The sequence below is a fragment of the Acipenser ruthenus genome, chromosome 35 (assembly GCF_902713425.1).
Source record: "Acipenser ruthenus chromosome 35, fAciRut3.2 maternal haplotype, whole genome shotgun sequence".
Lineage (NCBI taxonomy): Eukaryota > Metazoa > Chordata > Actinopteri > Acipenseriformes > Acipenseridae > Acipenser > Acipenser ruthenus.
Window position 1 is genome coordinate 772501 of NC_081223.1, and position 22837 is coordinate 795337.

Genomic DNA, 22837 nt, shown 5'->3' on the forward strand with positions numbered 1-22837 from the left:
AGCTTCACACTGATAGTGCCAAGTCCTTGCACATACAGCAGCTTCCACAGCTAAACATCTGGGTGTGTTCCTGTCAATGCTACACTTTATAGCAGGAAAACAAAACGGGTTAATTCACCATTGTGATATTTCAAATATTCTACATTTATTTAAAAACAGACACCAAAACTTCAAACAACAGACGTGTTTCGCCTCCAAAGAGCCGTCCTCAGCAAACCCTGCCTTAATATCGTTATTACCAATTAGTGAACATGATTAAACACAGGTTTGTTAAGCAGACAATTCATTATCACGGACATACACTTCATCAAGTAAAGTTTTCAATCAGATATAAAAACATCAATGATTGGCAAATAAGTTACAATTTGTAACCCAAACAAACCTTAATAGTTATTAATCAATTGATGAAGATGATTAGATACAGGTATTGTTAAACAGCCAGCTCATTACCACAAACATACATTTAATGAAGTGAAATTTACAATGAATTATCTAACCATCAACGATCTGCAAATTGAAACAAGAAACAAACCCCACCCTTAATATAGTTCTTTAAATTGCACAATGGTGAATTAACAATGTGTTTGTGTGAGTACTCCATGTTTTCACACTATCAACACTTTTCTGAGCATCAACGCACCAAATACAAATGAATGAAATGCTTGAACTTTCAGCGTGAGGTTTAAATTTTGTAGCATTACTGATACACTTTATAGAAATAGATTTTAATTCATATTTATTTCACTATATATTTATTTCTTGTATATTTTCAATTAGAAAAAATATTAAATTGCTTTGAAGACATGTAAAGAAATTTAAAAAAATGTATATTAATATTGAAATACGTTAATATGTGTTTTAAACCATAGATTGCTTTAAAACTTGTAACGCAATAGAAATATGTTGGATTGTAATATGCTATGTATGTATGTATGTATGCATGTATATATTTATTTATTTCCTTTAAGAGGAGTAAAGTGTCTGATTTACTTTATTTTCAGTTTGTATTTAAGTATCAGAAAATTAACAATGTTCACCTTTATCTTTTCCTTACTGTAGATAAATGAATAATTATTATTTCATTTTCATTTGAAACTAAATTAGTAAATATAAATCCAATGACAGCCCTTCAATGTATTAGAATACATGAATAATCAACATATTTATCAGATTGATCTGGTCTTTTATTTTGAGCCCTCGTTATTGAGCTAAGCGTGTTTGTGTGCAGTTGAGCTCCTCCACAGGCCGTGTCCCGTTTCATTGCTTTCACCCTCAGCACCTGCAGTAGGTCCCAGCTGCAGCAGTGCAGTCACTGTGCAGTCCTGCTGAGGAGGTTTTTGTACGGGTGTGTAGCACTGTGTGAACACTCTGCTACTGCCGGGGTAGTGGAAACTCTGACAGTAGTAATCTCCTGCATCTTCAGCCTGGACTCCACTGATGGTCAGAGTGAAGTCAGTCCCAGATCCACTGCCACTGAAACGAGTTGGGATCCCAGACTGAAGGTTACTTGCCCTATAGATCAGGAGTTTGGGAGCTTCTCCGGGTTTCTGTTGGTACCAGGCTAGGCGGTTGTTACTGTACACTGCGCTGCTGACTTTACAGCTCAAAGCGACTGTGTCTCCTGGGAGAACAGATTTCACTGCTGGAGTCTGAGTCACAGTATACTGTCCACTGGATTCTGAAAATAATAAATAATAATATAGAAAATTAGAATAAATTTGTGAATTAAATAATGAAAACGCATTACATTTCAGCACATTTTCATTTCATCTTTATAATTTCCCTGTTCTCCTTTGTATTAAGAATTGTCCCAGAAACTTGTTTTTCTAAATGATTCTTACCCTGAGTGCAGATGACAAGTGCCCAGATGAAGATGCTGATAAAAGTCATTGTTGTTGTGGATTCTGTTGCCATGAAGGGCAGCTCTCAATCATGAAGTGTTAAACTCACAGGGCTATAAACACTCCCAGAGCACTGAAGCATGTACTGCCAATGCAAAGTGTCTTTTCTATGCAAATTGTCTACCTTTGCACAGCAGCCACTTCTAGACAAGCAGTGCTCTTAAGTTTAAACTCATTTTCAGCTGATGCAGTTTCTTTGCCATTCAAAAAAACAAGTTTCCTCTGGCAATCAAAAAGAAAAAAATAGCTCATAGTTTTCTTTGTGTTGAGTTTGTACAAACACAGCTATTTCTCTCTCTTCTCCCTTCTCCCAAACAATTCATCTTAGCCACATCTGTTATTATGTAGCTTTGTTACACAGTATAAATAATTATTAATTGTAAAATATTAAAATCAGAGTAGCAGGTTAACAGATCCATCATAAACTTTGTGAAATCAAATCCATTCAAGAAGCAAACATTTGGATTTTCCACATTGCTAATGTTGAGTGAAAAGTTTCCAGTTTTTTTTTTCCTGTGGACCCCCTGGACTGTCTCTGAGGACCCCAGGTTAAGAATAGGGGTTCTGATTTTAGGGTTTTACTGGATTTAACCCGATTTCTCCCCCGAAAGCTTATCTCTGCATTAGGGTTAAACCCGAAACCTCCCTGAATAGGCAGGACTGTATATGAATAAACGCACGCTCAGGTGTCTGTGATTCAAATGCAGTGCAGTGCATACAGAAAGATCTGGCAATGTTGACGCTAAGTACATTTTTACCTGATTTCTACCGAAATATTTATTCTTTCTTAATTATTACAAAATAAACCCTATTTCACATTATTCATTAAATAATAATCAAAAAACATTCACCCGAATTTAGAAAAATATTTCACATGAAAATCAGAACCCCCTACTCTTCTGGATTAAAGAGCATCATTTTATTACTCTCTTGCTCCCTCTTGTGGTCACAGAGTGTAGTGCAGTCTATGCTGCTTGCTGTGGAATTGCAATAGAAATCCCTTCCCATGCTGTTGGAATGACATGCTGTATCAATCCATCAATCAATCTTTATTTGATATAGCGCACTTCACAATACATCGTCTCAAGGCAGTGTGTAACAAAGTGTAACAAAACAGTCATTTTTGTTTAGTAATAAATAAATAAATGAATAAATAAATAAAAACATTCAATAATCATACAGGCAATAACAGATAATAAAAATATTCAATATAGAGATAAATTAAAATGCAGTACAGTACAGGCAATAATTAATATTAAGATGTGAGTGATAGATTATAAAAGTATGTCTTTAATCGGGTTTAAGAAACTGCAAAAGTTGGTGCCTCCCTGTGGGAGGGTGGTGTTTGATTCACTGACACACAAGAAACAGCAGGTGTACTTGAAGCACCGCACAGGTGCCCAGTTTTATTATGCTGGGTGTACTTTTTATTTTCAGCCCGCAGAGGGCGCTGTGCACCGTGGTCTGCGTACCAGCTATGGTAACACAGAACCACGGACATACCAATACAGTACGGTTCAAGTGCTCAAACAATAATTCCAAAACCAAAGGTGAAAGCAAACAGGAAAATAAAACACAGTAACAAAACTACAAAAGAAAAGGTGCTGCACCTCGGCAGCGTTACCCCAGCCGCCGCTAGCCGCACGGCCCGGGTCTCCGTGCTACTCTGGCTGTCTCCTCAGCCTACCCTTACACTACACAAGGGGTCTGCCCAAGGGGTCCCCACTACCGCTAAGTTCTCCGTTCTTTGTCTTTTTCGGTACTTCGTTCGGTTTTTCTTTTGGTCCCGGTTCTCTCTCGGTCCCGGCTCCCGTACTTCCCAGTACGTATTTCAGTGTATTCTTTAAAAGGGCAGACCTGAGGAAACAGCAGAGTATTATTTTTATAGGGCAAACAATCCCATTAAAGCCCGCCTACCAGCCACTCAGAGAGGGGGAAGCGCACACACCCTCCTCCCCACCTCTCCGTGTCACCGCCATGACTGACAGGCCGACCCCACGGGACTGCCGCCCCCTCCCTGCAGCATCGTGCCTGCGTCAGACGGCCAGTCCAGATCTCTCCCTGTTACACTCCCTTACAGAAACAGACCATCGATTCCATAGTTTGGGCGCCCTAAAACCAAATGCTCTCGCACCTGCGTTCTTTTAAAAATCTGAGGGACAGTCCTGGGATCACAGTGGTTGTCTAGGTATATATGGGATCAAAATATCATTTAGAGAGGAGGGAGCCAAACCATTTAATGCTTTGGAAGTAATAAGCATGAGCTTAAAATCCACCCTGAAACTTACAGGAAGCCAGTGCAGGGCTGCCAATACCAGTGTAATGTGGTCATGTCTTCTACTTCCTGTTCAAACCCTGGCAGCATCGTTTTGCACAAGCTGCAGTCGGGATAACACAGATCTGGGAATACCAGAGAAAAGAGCATTGCAATAATCTAGTCAGGATGTTATGAAAGCATGCATCACCCTCTTTGCATCTTCCATGGAAAGAAAGCGCCTTTGCTTAGCAATATTTCTCAAATGAAAATAGGACACTTCAGTTAATTTTTCTAATATGAGGTTCGAATGAGAGCTATGGGTCAAAAGTTACACCAAGCTCGGCCAATTGTGCACCGCTCGGACAGGGAGGGCTCGAGTCGGCTGGGTAATCCTTGTCTCACCGCGCACCAGCGCCTCCTGTGGGTGGCCGGGAGCCTGCGAGCCGGCTGTGCTGTCACCGGACTGCGTTGTCCTCCGACGTGATAGGTCTGCTTGCTTAGCTGTGGGCTTGCAGTGTGAAAAATAGAGGTCAGCTTGACAGAGCATGAGTCACTGCGGGGGTTGCAGCGGTGAGACAGGGGCTTCAAAAAACAAAGGATATTCCAAATTGGGAGAGAAATGGGAGTAAAAATAATTGGTCAGATTTCTCACTTCAGATCTCAACTTGAATGGAAAGCTGTCAACTGCAAAAACATCTGAATTTGTATTGTTGAATTGATTTTTGATCCCAATAACATTACCTCTGTTTTATCAGAGTTCAACAACAGATAGTTCCTTGACATGCATTGCCCAATGTCAGCAAGACAGATAGTAAGGATATTTACAATTGAGGTGTCACCTTGTTTAAGGGATGAATATAACTGAGTATCATCTGAATAGCAATGGAAATTGACGCCATGTCTACAGATAACATCAACCAAATCTGTAACCTCTATGCTGACACACACTGATGTGAGTCTGCAGGAATAACTGGGGTGTGGGACAGACAGCTTACAGCAACTCTCAGAGAGGAGAGCAAGGGGAGAATCATTGTATTTAAAATGCTGGCCTGCTAAAGGGACATTTTAACATTCTTTAATATTCACTGGCAGGGGTGGAAGTTGCAGATGTTGAGATATTAGAGTCAGTGTTTCCCAGCATGCATCACTGTGAGCAGCTTCTTCCTCCAGACACAGACCACACTGTAGTGTTTAGATGACTGGGTGTGAGGAACCTTGTGTTAACAATGGGAGAACTGGGCTGACTGGGGAGGTAACTGCTGCCTATTTCAATTGTCTTATTACTGTGTTATTACATTATGGACAGCAATGGTGCTCTGGCTCCCTCTTGTGGTCAGTGTGAATGATGGCAGTGTATGCAGCTTGGCAGGGCACTGATGCCTGTTTCCAGGCTATACAAACACAGAGAGGGATTCAATCAAACACTAAGTTCACAGTTTAATAGAAGAGTGGATTAGTTCTATTTGTATATGTGTTCTAAGCGCTGCACTTCTGTTTCAATAAGTGTCACAGACAGTTCTATGAGATCTGAGCTGTGAACACAGGTGGGACTTGATAGGGTTGGGTGACTCACAGTACAGTTAGATTATCCTTCCTGTAGTTTTATGTTTAGCCTCTCAGTGCTTTCCTGCTCTCTAGGAGGGGCATTAGAAATCTGCCTGTTCAGAATGAACTGGCCCATAAGTGTTGAGACATGTGTGCCAGGGAGCTGCTGCACACATAAGGAATGAAGGAGACCAGGTGGGTAACAAGGATGACACAGGAGGCAAGACAATGAAGAATAAACTGCCTTCAGTAATGCTGATGTGCTGCTCCTTAATAAAAATAAGAATTCACTCAGAAATGTATTAATTCCTCTTTTAAACAATGTGTCTTCAACTGAGATAACTTCATTTTTATTATTATAAGTTATAACCTGAGTTAGATATAGAAGCCCCACAAACTCAATCTTCCATCTATTTGAGGTGGATACCATGTTAATATATACAATTGAATTTAAAGAATGGTAGCACAATCACAAGTACTTTCCTTTCATTTTATTTCAAGCAAGATAAAAAGTCAGTTCTCTCAATCCAGTGTGTGAGAAGTGTGTGTTTCCCAGCGGTTGAGACAGGCAGGCAGGCAGGTGAGAGGCAGAGAGGGAGGCACAGAGACACAGGCACTCAGGATTTATTCACACACACACTCACGTGATGCTACCAGCTATGGGAACTCATGGAGGACATACAGCCCAGTGTACAAAAAGCAAAGCAAAACATCCAGAAACTCCAAATCAAAGTTCCAGTGAAGGCGGCGTGCGCTGCTCCTCTAAACGGAGGCCCCGCTCACACAAGTCCTGTGGCTTTGCACAGTCAAAAATATAAAGCCAGACTCCACACAGACACAAACAGCCTGATTTTAAAAGAGGCAAAATAAGAACTAGATCCCGCAGTGATTTCCAAAAGCTGATGTGGGGCACTGAGTTTATGGCTTTCAATGGGTTTCTATTAAACGAGTCGTGTAAACACTTAGTGAACCTTCAACACATCGAAATAAAGGGATCTGGAAACATTGAAATCACTTTGTGATTTAATTTTTAGTTTGCTGCTTTTGAACATCAGGCTGAAAGTTTATATAATACACATCTCTGCAATATTGTGATTCAGGCTTTACTGTTCTTGTTTAATATGCTGTCTAGTGGATCATAAATACATATAAATAAATCTCAATATGCATACAGTTACATTAAAAAATATAGTCTGCACTCTAATTGAACATTTAAAAATATATATAGTTTACTCTTTCTTGTATTTAATCATTTATTGAAAAGTTCAAAGACTAAATCAGATCACCACACATCACAAACAAACAACATGTTTCGGCCACATGGCCACCACCAGCGTTTGTTCAAACAAAGCAACAAAAAAGCTTCAATAAAGGATCAATCTAACAATTCATTATTCTATTAGCCAATTTAATACAGGTTTGGTTGCAGCATTTTTCTCATTTCCATGAATCAATAAATTCAAAGAACACACGTGCATTGAATCTATAGACAGATTGCCAATCTCATTGAAACAGTAACTCAGAACCATTGAATTATCAACTTATAATAAAACTATACCAGTAACATATACAACAACACTGCCATCAACACTGTATTAAACAAAGCATCAATCACCTTTCATTGGTTATCAATAACTCATTCTAAATGCATCAATATTAATGAAATAGATTATAAATAACTGAATAAAATATTACATATATTAATGAAAAAAACAGCCAAATTATAAAGGAGGCCAAATTCTAAATGATAAAAAGCTGCCAAATCCAGTTCCTCGCTGATCCCAATTGGTGACAATGTATTCAGGGGGTGTATCCAAAAAGACTCCCATTGAAGTCATTTTGTATGTAGGTCTCCACCTCTACGATTCACAATCACTTTTTCAATGCCAATCCATCTGAAAGCAGGGACGTTATGGCTTCTCTCCATGAAATGTTTTGCTGCAGGTGAAGTTTCATCTTTTTGTCTAATTGCACTCTTGTGCTCACTCAGATGAATTTTTAATTGTTGAAGTTTTCCCCACTTATCCTTTCCCACACGGGCATGACAACAAGTGAAGCACATCAGTACTGGTGCATGTAATACGAGATTTAATCTTGAAACGTTTACCTGTAGTGGGATGAACGCAGAATCACATCGAGTCAAATTCTCTGCATTATTTATTTATTTATTTCCTTTAAGGGAAATACAGTGTGTGATTTTCTTTATTATCACTTTGTATTTTAGTTTCAGTGTCTTTATCTTTTCCTTACTGCAGAGTAATCAATAATACAATTTTCATTTTCATTTGAAACTAAATTAGTAAATATAAATTCAATGACAGCCCTTCAGCCTCTGCAATGTATTAAAATACATGAATAATCAAGATATTTACCAAATTGATCATGTCTTTTATTTTGAGCCCTTGTTATTGAGCTCAGTGTGTTTGTGTGCAGTCGAGCTCCTCCACAGGCAGTGTCCCATTTCATTGCCTTCACCCTCAGCACCTGCAGTAGGTCCCAGCTGCAGCAGTGCAGTCGCTGTGCAGTCCTGCTGAGGGAGGTTTTTGTACGGGTGTGTAGCACTGTGTGAACACATAGCCACTGGAGTAGTGTGTACTCTGACAGTAGTAATCTCCTGCATCTTCAGCCTGGACTCCACTGATGGTCAGAGTGAAGTCAGTCCCAGATCCACTGCCACTGAAACGAGTTGGGATCCCAGACTGAAGGGTACTTGCTGAATAGATCAGGAGTTTGGGAGCTTCTCCAGGTTTCTGTTGGTACCAGGCTAGGTAGCTACTATACACTGCGCTGCTGACTTTACAGCTCAGAGCGACTGTGTCTCCTGGGAGAACAGATTTCACTGCTGGAGTCTGAGTCACAGTATACTGTCCACTGGATTCTGAAAATAATATAATACAAAATTATAGTAAATGATTCAATTAAATGATTAAATCACATTAAGTGTTGAGCCTTTTTCTTTCAGTTTGCCTATTTTCTTGTAATAATTATATATTAAGAATTGTCCCAAAAACAGATTTTTAAAAGTGTTTTTTCTAAATGATTCTTACCCTGAGTACAGATGACAAGTGCCCAGATGAAGATGCTGATAAAAGTCATTGTTGTTGTGGATTCTGTTGCCATGAAGGGCAGCTTTCAGTCATGAAGTGTTAAACTCACAGGGCTATAAACACTCCCAGAGCACTGAAGCATGTGCTGCCAATGCAAAGTGTCTTTTCTATGCAAATTGTCTTCCTTGGCACAGCAGCCACTTCTAGCCAAGCAGTGCTCTTAAGTTTAAACTCATTTTCAGCTGATGCAGTTTCTTTGCCTTTCAGAAAACAACAAGTTTTCTCTGGCAATCAAAAAAATAGCTTATAGATTTATTTGTGTTGAGTTTGTACAAACACAGCTATTTCTCTCTCTTCTCCCTTCTCTCAAACAATTCATCTTAGCCATAGCTGTGATTATGTAGCTTTGTTACACAGTACACATAATTATTAATTGTAAAATATTATAATCAGACCTGCAGGGTAACAGATCCATCATAAACATTGTGAAATCAAATCCATTCAAGAAGCAAACATTTTGATTTTGCACATTGCTAATGTTGAGTGAAAAGTTTCCAGTTTTTTCTTGTGGACCCCCTGGACTGTCTCTGAGGACCCCAGGTTAAGAACCACTGCTCTGGATTAAAGAGCATCATTTTATTACTCTCTCTCTCCCTCTTGTGGTCACAGAGTGTAGTGCAGTTTGTGCTGTTTGGTGTTTTCTCATTTTATGGTTGTGGAGAGATATTCTCATGCCATAAGAGACAGCCTCGGCTGACTCAACTTACCGCTAATATTTTCAGAGTAAAGATCAGAAGAATTCTCCTAAAAGATGTATTGGCATCTTCATGAATTCAGCATTTCAATTGGGTGAGAGACTCTAATTGATTTATATTGTCCTTTGAGCAACTTTGTGTGACTCAAAAACCTAATAAAAGTTTTGTCACCCCAGCAAGTTAAACCAGTTGCTTCCAGATTGTTTTAATACATGCACTCCTTTTCCAGTCGCTCCATAGCGTGGAACACTCCCTGTTTTTCACAGAACAGGACAGGTATAGAAGCTTCTAACCTGTTCTTAAGAGCGTGATTATGCACATTTGAACTACAATAGCAGTGCTCATATAATCAAAAAAAGCACCTACACTCCACACATGAATAACAAAACACCAATACATCACCACACACGCAGAACATTAACAACAATAAATAATATGTGCTTATTTCAATATTTATTTATTCCTTTATTTGGATCATTATTTAGGTATTTATATTTATTTATTTCGATATTTATTGATTAATAAATAAATAAAGCAATGTGGCATAGTGAAGATGCTGATAAAAGTCATTGTTGTTGTGGATTCTGTTGCCATGAAGGGCAGCTCTCAATCATGAAGTGTTAAACTCACAGGGCTATAAACACTCCCAGAGCACTGAAGCATGTGCTGCCAATGCAAAGTGTCTTTTCTATGCAAATTGTCTTCCTTGGCACAGCAGCCACTTCTAGCCAAGCAGTGCTCTTAAGTTTAAACTCATTTTCAGCTGATGCAGTTTCTTTGCCTTTCAGAAAAAAAAAACAAGTTTTCTCTGGCAATCAAAAAGAAAAAAATAGTTTTCTTTGTGTTGAGTTTGTACAAACATAGCTATTTCTCTCTCTTCTCCCTTCTCTCAAACAATTCATCTTAGCCACAGCTGTGATTATGTAGCTTTGTTACACAGTATAAATAATTATTAATTGTAAAATATTAAAATCAGAGTAGCAGTTTAACAGAGCCATCATAAACTTTGTGAAATCAAATCCATTCAAGAAGCAAACATTTTGATTTTTCACATTGGTAATGTTGAGTGAAAAGTTTCCAGTTTTTTCTTGTGGACCCCCTGGACTGTCTCTGAGGGGCCCAGGTCAGGAACCACTGCTCTGGAATAAAGAGCATCATTTTATTACTCTCTCTCTCCCCCTCTTGTGGTCACAGAGTGTAGTGCAGTCGACCTATGGAATTGCAGTAAAATCCCTTCCCATGCTGTTGTGTTTAGATGACTGGGTGTGAGGAGCCTTGTGTTAACAATGGGAGAACTGGGGAGGTAACTGCTGCCTATTTCAATTGTCTTTTTACTGTGTTATTACATTATTCATCTCCATGTTCTCTCTGCCTTTTAATGCTCTTATTAATTGTTGTCTAAATTGCTATTTCAGGTTTTTCACTCCATCTTATTCATATAATTCTGTATGACACACGCATCCACAATGTTTATAAATCACATCCTAGCCTTGTATTTAATGTAATATGCTTGTATTTAATGTATTTGCATTGTTTTTTACTGTTTGTATTTAATGTACTATGCCCTGTATTTCACTGTATTTAATGTTTTATGCATTGTTCCACACTGTCTTGAAAAGTACTTTGTGATGGTGGTCCACTATGAAAGGCGCTATATAAAATAAAGATTGACTGGTTGATTGATTGATTATGGAGTGCAGTGGTGATCTGGCTCCCTCTTGTGGTCAGTGTTAATATCTGCAGTCTATGCTGCTTGTCAGAGCTCTGTTTGATGTTTCTGACACGTTTCCAGGCTCCTGCTTCATCTGATTGCCACTCTGACACTCCAGTGTCCTGTGCAGTGTCCAATCCCACATGTCATTTAGAAACAGTGAGACACTGATCCAGTGTGGGGAGGGGCAGTGCTCTGATAAAGGCTTGTGTGCCACTGGGCTCTGTTCAACAGGGCTGCTGTGGATTCTACAGGAGAGAGGGGGCAGAGATAAACAGACAGCAGGAATACACACAGGCTCCTTCTTACTGCACTGGGGAGGGGCTGGAGGAGAGAGGGGTTTGGGGGCAATCAGGGGTGTTAGTGGTGCTCTGGCTCCCTCGTGTGGTCAGTATTAATATCTGCAGTGTGTCTCTCGGAGGTCACATTAATGAGTGCACTTTATTCACTTGAACACAGAGCAGCTCCTGTGTTAGCTGTCACTGAATCTCTTTATTCCATGATTTGCTGTATTGAGCTGGAGGCTCAGAGAGTGTTTCCTCTTTCCTATCAGCTGTGTGTTTTGTGTTTAGACCTCAGAGCACTCTGGATATTTACTGACACCCTCCTCCTCTTTCCCAACTTGCTTTTTGCTCTTTCTTTTTGCATTAGGACTCTATAGAGTCCTTTTATGTATCTGTAACACCCGCTAGGCAGGGCTTACACAGAATTAAAATACATAATCACATTTGTAGTCGGTCTGCGCCAGATTAGTATGTAAGACACTGGACAAATAAAACAGTTACAGGTTATTTTATTCTGAAAGCAAATCAAGGATGGGATCAGAAACACGGCCTCTTCCAATTAAAAAAGAATCTTTTATTTTATTGCAGATAAAAAGAAATGGAATATTCGCAGCAGATTAATACACAGCAGTAAACGTTCAGCACCAGAAGCACACTAAAGTGCGCGGTGCAATAAATACCTGTGAAAAATGATTGATTTAACATTGCAATCATTACAAACAAATACAAATATAAACAACGACCGCTCTGAAAACAACACACAACACAAAACACAGCAGTGCGCGCAGGCAGGGGATGTCGGACAGCTGCATGCATCATTTTCTGCTGCAGATCAATCTGTAACCCCATTCAACATCAACTCCTGCTTTACCAGACAAGGAGCAGACAAAAGCCTCACAAGACTTGACTAGCTCCTTGCTTACAGTATATCACTCTGTTACCCCAGTCTGCTCGTTGACTGACAATGTCCTGTATGGTTGACAATGAAGTCAGAATGGTTTGTTCCTCTTTCAATGCGATGCATTGGTTGTATCAGCCTGTGAAAGCATGCATTCCACACAGAGCTTCACACTGATGGTGCCAAGTCCTTGCACATACAGCAGCTTCCACAGCTTAACATCTGGCTGTGTTCCTGTCAATGCTACACTTTATAGCAGGAAAACAAAACTGGTTAATTCACCATTGTGATATTTCAAACATTCTACATTTATTTAAAAACAGAGACCAAAGCTTCAAGCAACAGACGTGTTTCGACTCAAAAGAGCCGTTCTCAGTGTTTAAAAGAAACAAAGCAAACCCAGCCCTTAATATCGTTATTACCAATTAGTGAACATGATTAAACACAGGTTTGTTAAGCAGACAATTCATTATCACAGACATACACTTCATCAAGCAAAGTTTTCAATCAGATATCCCAACATCAATGATTCGCAAATAAGTTACAATTTGTAACCCAAACAAACCTTAATAGTTATTAATCAATTGATGAAGATGATTTGATACAGGTATTGTTAAACAGCCAGCTCATTAACACAAACATACACTTAATGAAGTGAAATTTACAATGAATTATCTAACCATCAACGATCTGCAAATTGAAACAAGAAACAAACCCCACCCTTAATATAGTTCTTTAAATTGCACAATGGTGAATTAACAATGTGTTTGTGTGCGTACTCCATGTTTACACACTATCAACACTTTTCTGAGCATCAACGCACCAAATACAAATGAATGAAATGCTTGAACTTTCAGCTTGAGGTTTAAATTTTGTAGCATTACTGATACACTTCATAGAAATAGCTTTTTATTCATATTTATTTCATTATATTTATTTATTTTATAGTTTCAATTAGAAATATATTAAATTGCTTTGAAGACATGTAAAGAAATAAAAAAAAAAAATCTTGTATATTAATATTGAAATACGTTAATATGTGTTTTAAACCATAGATTGCTTTTAAACTTGTAACGCAATAGAAATATGTTGGATTGTAATATGCTATGAATGTATGTATGTATGCATGTATATATTTATTTATTTCCTTTAAAAGGAGTAAAGTGTCTGATTTAGTTTATTTTCAGTTTGTATTTAAGTATCAGAAAATTAACAATGTTCACCTTTATCTTTTCCTTACTAGACATAAATCAAGAATTATATTTTCATTTTCATTTGAAACTAAATTAGTAAATATAAATCCAATGGCAGCCCTTCAGCCTCTGCAATGTATTAGAATACATGAATAATCAAGATATTTACCAGATTGATCTTGTCTTTTATTTTGAGCCCTTGTTATTGAGCTCAGTGTGTTTGTGTGCAGTTGAGCTCCTCCACAGGCTGTGTCCCATTTCATTGCCTTCACCCTCAGCACCTGCAGTAGGTCCCAGCTGCAGCAGTGCAGTCGCTGTGCAGTCCTGCTGAGGGAGGTTTTTGTACGAGTGTGTAGCACTGTGTGAACACATAGCCAGTGTATAAACTCTGACAGTAGTAATCTCCTGCATCTTCAGCCTGGACGCCACTGATGGTCAGAGTCAAGTCATTCCAAGATCCACTGCCACTGAAACGAGTTGGGATCCCAGACTGACGGGTACTTGAATCATAGATCAGGAGTGTGGGAGCTTCTCCAGGTTTCTGTTGGTACCAGGCTATACAGGGTTTCCTGTTGCAAGTGGCCACTGGTCCGACGACTTTACAGCTCAGAGCGACGGTGTCTCCTGGGAGAACAGATTTCACTACTGGAGTCTGAGTCACAGTATACTGTCCACTGGATTCTGAAAATAATAAATAATAATATTATTAATGAAAAAAATAGTAATGATACAATTAAATATGAAAACATATTAAATGGCAGACATCACTTCTTTTTTGCCTGTTTTAGTTTTGACACTTTTGTAAATTATCCAACAAACAGATATTTTTTGTAAATGCATTTTTCTAAATGATTCTTACCCTGAGTGCAGATGACAAGCGCCCAGATGAAGATGCTGATAAAAGTCATTGTTGTTGTGGATTCTGTTGCCATGAAGGGCAGCTCTCAATCATGAAGTGTTAAACTCACAGGGCTATAAACACTCCCAGAGCACTGAAGCATGTGCTGCCAATGCAAAGTGTCTTTTCTATGCAAATTGTCTTCCTTGGCACAGCAGCCACTTCTAGCCAAGCAGTGCTCTTAAGTTTAAACTCATTTTCAGCTGATGCAGTTTCTTTGCCTTTCAGAAAACAACATGTTTTTTCTGGCAATCTAGTTTGAGTTTGTACAAACACAGGTAATTCTCTCTCTTCTCCCTTCTCTCAAACAATTCATGTAAGCCACAGCTGTGATTATGTAGCTTTGTTACACAGTATAAATAATTATTAATTGTAAAATATTAAAATCAGACTTGCAGGTTAACAGATCCATCATAAACTTTGTGAAATCAAATCCATTCAAGAAGCAAACATTTTGATTTTGCACATTGCTAAAGTTGAGTGAAAAGTTTCCAGTTTTTTCCTGTGGACCCCCTTAACTGTCTCTGAGGACCCCAGGTTAAGAACCACAGCTCTGGATTAAAGAGCATCATTTTATTTCTCTCTCTCTCTCTCTCTCTCTCTCTCTCTCTCTCTCTCTCTCTCTCTCTCTCTCTCTCTCTCTCTCTCCCTCTTGTGGTCACAGAGTGTAGTGCTGTCTGTCTGCTACAGATTCTCATACCGTAAGAGACTCAGCTGTCTCAACTTACTGTGAAGATTTAAAAAGTAAAGAACATGAAAATTCCTCTAAAAGATGTATTGAATTCAATGTTTTAATTGGATGAATCAGCCCTCCTTTTTCTTTTATCTAGATTAAAGATTGAAAATGCTTCCAGTACCTGCAGCAGAAAGAATGCGTGCATATCATGCAAGGATGTGAGAAGAGAAAAGAGTATGGATGAAACAGAGGAACAGAGAGCAACAGAAAGCATGCAAGTGGAGTATATGGAGGAAGAAAAGGGATGCAGAAAAGAGCAAAGAAACAATGAGAAAGTATAGGAGAAATCTTTCAAAATGACATGAACCAGAACCACAACTTAATGAGAATCATTTGACAAACTCACCGTCAAAAGTTCTCTTTTCAGCTCAGTCACTAGGGAAGGCAGTAAGTGGAGTAAACCGGGCACTTCCAAAGAGCCCCAGGAAGAAAAGTGTCGTGGGAAAGAAACTGGCAACTCAGTTTGGTTTGGCTCTGGTAGATAAGCACGCTTCCACACAAAGAGCTGAAGTTAGTGAAACAGAATGTCAGGTTTGTGCATTCTATGAGATTGATTGTGTGTCCCGTCAGCTGCCTGGATGAAAAGACTGCATCACTATCAGAAGAGAGGATGCACAAAAAAAAGAATGCACAAAAAAGTGCTCCTGATGACGGTTCTTGAATCTCACCACCTCTTCAAGAATGAATATCCTGATGTAAAAATCAGAACATCAAAAAAAGTCTGCAGCATTGCGCCCTGTGTACGTGCAACCTGTCTGTCTGTCGTTACCATGAGAACACAGAGATGCTACTAGATGGTTTGAAAAAGGTTTGCCAAAATATCCCCAATGGAATTCTCCTGGTCATTGGGTCACTTTGCAACTGGCAGATGAAATGCTGCCTTGGCCAGTGTGACACATGCCAAGACCTTGCTAGTTCTATCAATCAGGTAATATAAGGCAATGATAATGAAGATACAATTGTACACTACTACCAATAGATGGCTAACAATAAAAAGGAACTGCTTGAGTCAACATTACACGATGCCAAGGAGGAGCTCAAACCCAGTGGACCATTCTGCGGCACCACAGTTTTATTGCCAAGGTGCAACTTCACCAAATCAAGACACTGAAGATGAATTGAAATGATTGTGAAGCTATACTTCAGTAAGATTTCTCAGAACACTTCCCCATAAAGCAGCAAGCTGAAATAATGTGAACTCCCTGTCTGTGCTGCTAGGCTGTGAAAATACTCTCTCTCTCTCCCTCCCTCTTGTGGTCACAGAGTGTAGTGCAGTCTGTGATGCTGGGCTGTAAAATTACTCTCTCTCTCTTGTGGTCACAGAGTGTAGTGCAGTCAGTGCTGCTAGGCTGTGGAATTGCAACAGAAATCCCTTCCCATGCTGGTGGAACGACATGCTGTAACCTCTATGCAGACACACACTGATGTGAGTCTGCAGGAATAACTGTGGTGGGGGACAGACAGCTTACAGCAACTCTCAGAGAAGAGAGCAAGGGGAGAATCATTGTGTTTAAAATGCTGGCCTGCTAAAGGGACATTTTAACATTATTTAATATTCACTGGCAGGAGTGGAAGTTGCAGATGTTGAGATATTAGAGTCAGTGTTTCTCAGCATGCATCACTGTGAGCAGCTCCTTCCTCCAGACAAAGACCACACTGTAGTGTTTAGATGACTGAGTGTGAGGAGCCTTGTGTTAATAATGGGAGAACTGGGCTGACTGGGGAGGTAACTGCTGCCTATTTCAATGGTCTTATTACTGTGTTATTACATTATGGACAGCAGTGGTGATCTGGCTCCCTCTTGTGGTCAGTGTGAATGATGGCAGTGTGTGCATCTTGGCAGGGCACTGATGCCTGTTTCCAGGCTATACAAACACAGTGATGGATTCAATCAAACACTAAATTCACAGTTTAAAAGAAAGGTGGATTAGTTCTATTTGTAGATGTGTTCTATGCGCTGCACTTCTGTTCCAATAAGTGTCACAGACAGTTCTATGAGATCTGAACCGTGAACACAGGTGGGACTTGATAGGGTTGGGTGACTCACAGTACAGTTAGATTATCCTTCCTGTAGTTTTATGTTTAGCCTCTCAGTGCTTTCCTGCTCTCTAGGAGGGGCATTAGAAATCTGCCTGTTCAGAATGAACTGGCCCATAAGTGTTGAGACATGTGTGCTAGGGAGCTGCTGCACACATAAGGAATGAAAGAGACCAGGTGGGTAACAAGGATGACACAGGAGGCAAGACAATGAAGAATAAACTGCCTTCAATAACGCTGATGTGCTGCTCCTTAATAAAAAAATAAGAATTCACTCAGAAATGTATGAATTCCTCATTTATTTATTTTTATTTCAATTTAGATACATTATTTTTTTTTTATTATAATAAGTTATAATCTGAGGTATATCAATCTAGTATTAACATTTTTTTCAGTAATTAAGAATAAAGTGTAAAATTCTATTTGAAAAGAAGACATGGTTTGTTCATTGTAATTAACAGTAATTTGTGTCTTGATTTTCATCTTAACAATATGTTCAAGTTCAATGTTATTCATTTATGTATTAATATTAGTTTTGAAAATACATTAAAACACATCAGATTGACACAATGAAAAATATCCAGCTGGACTCCACAGAGTCAGACAGTGTAACTACACATCACTGCAATACTGGGCTTTGCTGTTTGCTGGACTTCTTTTTTAATATGTTGTCCAGTGGATCATAAATAAATCAATCTCAATATGCATACAGTTCAATTGTTTTAAAAAATAAACATCATTCTGTTTGTATATAGAATGTGTTGCTGATGAAGTGGAATCATTAAAAGAGTAAAATGAAAAAAAGGAAATAATACAATTTGAAGTTAAATATGCAGTTTATTTATTTATATACATTTACTGAAAGAGAAGCAAAATGTTTGCTTTACTTTATTTTCAGCTTGTATTTAAGTATCAGAAAATTAACAATGTTCACCTGCAGTACTGCTGAGGGAGGTTTTTGTACGGGTGTGTAGCACTGTGTGAACACCCAGCTACTGCTGGGGTAGTGTGCACTCTGACAGTAGTAATCTCCTGCATCTTCAGCCTGGACTCCACTGATGGTCAGAGTGAAGTCAGTCCCAGATCCACTGCCACTGAAACGAGTTGGGATCCCAGACTGAAGGGTACTTGCCAAATATATCAGGCGTTTGGGAGCTTCTCCAGGTTTCTGTTGGTACCAGGCTAGGTAGTTGTTACTGTACACTGCGCTGCTGACTTTACAGCTCAGAGCGACTGTGTCTCCTGGGAGAACAGATTTCACTGCTGGAGTCTGAGTCACAGTATACTGTCCACTGGATTCTGAAAATAATAAATCATAATATAGAAGATGATAATAAATGATTGAATTAAATGATGAAAACAGATTACATTTCAAGACTTTTTCACTTGATTCTATTCAGATTCTTACCCTGAGTGCAAATGACAAGTGCCCAGATGAAGATGCTGATAAAAGTCATTGTTGTTGTGGATTCTGTTGCCATGAAGGGCAGCTCTCAATCATGAAGTGTTAAACTCACAGGGCTATAAACACTCCCAGAGCACTGAAGCATGTGCTGCCAATGCAAAGTGTCTTTTCTATGCAAATTGTCTTCCTTGGCACAGCAGCCACTTCTAGCCAAGCAGTGCTCTTAAGTTTAAACTCATTTTCAGCTGATGCAGTTTCTTTACCATTCAGAGAAAAAACCAAAAAAGTTTTCTCTTGCAGGCAAAAAGAAAAAAATAGCTCATAGTTTTGTTTGTGTTGAGTTTGTACAAACGCAGCTATTTCTCTCTCTTCTCCCTTCTCTCAAACAATTAATCTTAGCCACAGCTGTGATTATGTAGCTTTGTTACACAGTATAAATAATTATTAATTGTAAAATATTAAAATTAGACCAGCAGGTTAACAGATCCATCATGAACTCTGTGAAATCAAAACCATTCAAGAAGCAAACATTTTGATTTTGCACATTGCATTGATTTTGGACCCCCTGTACTGTCTCTGAAGACCCCAGGGTAAGAACCACTGCTCTGGATTAAAGAGCATCATTTTATTACTCTCTCTCTCTCTCTTGCGGTCACAAAGTGTAGTGCAGTCTGTGCTTCTAAAGATTCTCATACCATAAGATGCTCAGCTGTATCAACATGTGAATATTTGAAATAAACTCTTCTCACTAAAGCAGTTTCTTTGCCACTCAGGGAAAAAATAGTTTATAGTTTTCATTGTGTTGAGTTTGTACAAACACAGCTATTTCTCTCTCTTCCCCCTTCTCTCAAACAATTCATCTTAGCCACAGATCAAATATTAACATCAGACTTGCAGGTTAACAGATCTATCATAATCTTTGTGAAATCAAATCCATTCAAGAAGCAAACATTTTGATTTTGCACATTGCTAATGCTGAGTGAAAAGTTTCCAGTTTTTTTCCTGTGGACCTCCTGGACTGTCTCTGAGGACCCCAGGTTAAGAACCACTGCTCTGGATTAAAGAGCATCATTTTATTACTCTCTCTCTCTCCCTCTTGTGGTCACAGAGTGTAGTGCAGTTTGTGCTGTTTGGTATTTTCTCATTTTAAGGTTGTAGAGAGATATTCTCATGCCATAAGAAACAGGCTCGGCTGACTCAACTTACCGTGAATATTTTCAAAGAGTAAAGATCAGAAAAATTCCTCTAAAAGATGTATTGGCATCTTCATGAATTCAGCGTTTTAATTGGCTGAGAGACTCCAATTGATTTATATTGTCCTTTGAGCCACTTTGTGTGACTCAATGACCTAATAACAGTTTAGTCACCCCAGCAAGTTAAAGCAGTTGCTTCCAGATTGTTTTTAATACATGCACTCCTTTTCCAGTCGGCTCCATAGCGTGGAACACTCCCTGTTTTTCACAGAACAGGACAGGTATAGAAGCCTCTAACCTGTTCTTAAGAGCGTGATTATGCACATTTGCTTGCAGTTTAAACAATGGCTCACAGGAAACCTGTCCTTGGAAGATGAACAGATGTGGTTTCAGCACCTAATACATAGGATAGCTCCAACCCTAATACATTGAAACTGCACATCAGCGACCCCTGTGGTCTGGCCGGGCAACTGTGGGCTTCCTGTGAGCTGCTTTAGAGCTGCGTTGTCCTCCGACGCTGTAGCTCTTGAGTGGCTGCATGGTGGGGCTGCAGTGTTAAAGGAAGTGGGAGTCAAACCACAGTGTCAGCCACAGCTCTTATATCATAGCGCCTCTTTACCTGGTCAGCGGACAATTTGAAGTTCTACCTGACAAATTGGTGTACCCACTCAAGAGACTGCTGCAGGCTGTCAGCGTAGTCCAGGGGATCCTCAAAGATAAGGATGTATCAGGGGTTCCATAAACCAGCCTCAGTGGTGAATGGAGCTCCTCTCCAAACATCAGGAGTGCAGGTGTACTCTGGGTTATTTCATGTTTAGCTGTTCGACATGAAAACAGCAGCAAAGGGAGGTGAGTATCCCAATCCCGCTGGTTCTGCTCTACAAACAGGGTAACTGGTTTTTGAGAGTGCGTATGTACCTCTCCACCATACCATCAGACTGAGGCCTCAATGGCGTGGTGTGTGTCTCCCACACACCCAGAAGTTGACACACCCTGGAGAAAACCTCTGATTCGAAATTACGGCCCTAGTACTGTGAGCCATGGTTAGCACTTCCTTTCTCAGGGACCCTGGAACCAACAGCTGATACCTGCAGCATCCCCCCGATGGAGCCTCCCACTTACAACAGAGTAAACCATCTTTTAACTCTATACTGTCCCAAATAGCCCAGTATGCTGTGACGTCTGAGCTGAGGTGTGACACATTTTCCCTGTGGACGCCCCCCCTGTTCTTTCCAGTTAAGCAGAGGAGTGAAATCAAGCTCATGTTGCTGTGCAGCCCTCAGCTCTTCAGCACTGTGACCATCAACAAGCTGCTCGCTCGCAGCGGTTTTGCTTGTTAACCAGCACAGTGGTTCTTGAGCTGTAGTAATTCTATCCTGGCCCTCCTGGGAGTCCTCTGTTACAGCACCCTGTTCTCCTCCCACACTGCTACGGTCCCACTGCTCTTCCCTGGTACAGAAACCACACTCAGTACCCAGACAGGGTGCTCTAGATAGAGCATCAGCATTGCCATGCTTTACCTCCTGCTGGTGTAACACTTACTGCTGTAGGCCTTGTATCCACCTTGCAATCTGGTCCTCCGGGTGCTTGACCTGAAAAGCCATTGTAAAGCAGAGTGGTCAGTACGTACAACAAAAGACCAGCCATACAAATAATGATGAAAGTGCCTTTCAAACGTAGCAGGCACATTGCAGAGACCACAGGGCATCACATTGAACTGGTGCAAGCCCCGTCCAACTGTGAATGCTGTCTTTGGTCTATCAGCTTCATCTACCTCCACCTGCCAATAGCCACTCTTTAAATCTAGTGTTGTTAAACCAGACAGAAGCGCTCAATGCCTGAAGGGTGTCATCTGTTCTCGGCAGCGGGTAAGAATCTTTCTCAGTAACCTCATTCAATTTCCTCAGTCGACTCAGACCCTAGTGCTGCCGTTCTTCTTCTTTACTAACACCGTAGGTGAGGCCCATGAACTGCTGGAGTCTTCAATAACCCCCTGCCTTCTGAGGCCTCTAACCATGCTTTCCACCTCCTCTTGCTTGGCTGCGTTACCAGTGTTTATTTTCTGGGTTACTAACGCAGTCTTACCAAAGTCATCCTTATCTTTACAGAATACATCTTGGTACTCAGCCAGCACAGTTTGAAGTTTCCTTTGTTGTTCCTCATTAAGCTCAACGCTGCTCCTTTCACACAAATCTTTTAAATGTTTAGGCAGTGTTCGGAGAACTAACCCACTTTTTAGTCTACGGCAATTCTCAAAAGCACCACTGGATGGCGCCTGACTGCGTGAGCAGCACACAGCACTCAGCTTGTACAAGTGCTGCAGCTTCCTGTAAAGGGGCTACTTGTATGTATTGGTTCCTAGGCAACTAGGTGTTTTTATGTTTTGTTATAAGTGCTTCGTTTTATGTGTCATGTTTCTTTTTTTAATTGATTGATTAGTGATTTATTGGATAATTTATTTGCTTATATAAACTGCCTCTTTGTTTGAGACGGGGTGAGAGAGGAAGGACTGACAGGTGCGGGGGTCCTGAGATTCGGTGTGCTGCTGCTGTAGATGAGTGTTCTGGAGACGCGCTGTTTCTGTGTCTGCGGTGTTACAGCCGTGTGAGTATATTCCAAAAGTAAAGTGTTGGATAATTCGAGAGCTAGTCTGTTGAATAAAGCTCTGAGACGTGTGGTTAAATCCCGGTCTCATCAATTTTGTTTTGTTAGATTAAAAGTGTTCCAGCAGCAGGTAAATGTCCCCACACCTTTTGGTTCTGTTTATTTAAGCTACACCGCGGTGTCCTTCTCCTCTCATGTGGTTTAAACGGGGGGGGGGCGTCTTTGTCTTAAACATACTTTGCTGGCCAGCAATTACGGGTGTGGGAGGTATTGTTTCTTTGTTTGTTAAAGCAGATCAGTCAGGTTTTGTGTCTTGTTCTCGGCGCACCGGAAGGTAATTGGTTGTTTGCTTGTTTCTTTATTTTTTAATTAT

The 22837-nt window shown here is 39.9% G+C and overlaps 1 protein-coding gene and 1 gene segment (V, D, J or C); one reads left to right on the forward strand and one right to left on the reverse strand.

Annotated features, from left to right (window-relative positions):
* LOC131705130 (immunoglobulin kappa variable 3-15-like) overlaps positions 1 to 1917 on the reverse strand; it is a 3204-nt gene extending 1287 nt beyond the window's left edge. The window contains 2 exon segments of the V gene segment in view: positions 1357 to 1678; positions 1842 to 1917. Coding sequence covers positions 1357 to 1678; positions 1842 to 1914 — 395 coding nt within the window.
* Positions 1918 to 7574: 5657 nt separating this feature from the next.
* Positions 7575 to 22837, forward strand: part of LOC117395354 (uncharacterized) — a 43277-nt gene continuing 28014 nt past the window's right edge. Inside the window, exon 1 of one of the 2 annotated variants that reach the window (XM_059007636.1) lies at positions 7575 to 7647. In XM_059007636.1, the coding sequence (XP_058863619.1) occupies positions 7616 to 7647 (32 nt within the window). In that variant the 5' untranslated portion in view covers positions 7575 to 7615. The remainder of the gene's footprint in view (positions 7648 to 22837) is intronic. The other variant, XM_059007637.1, reaches the window with a different exon arrangement.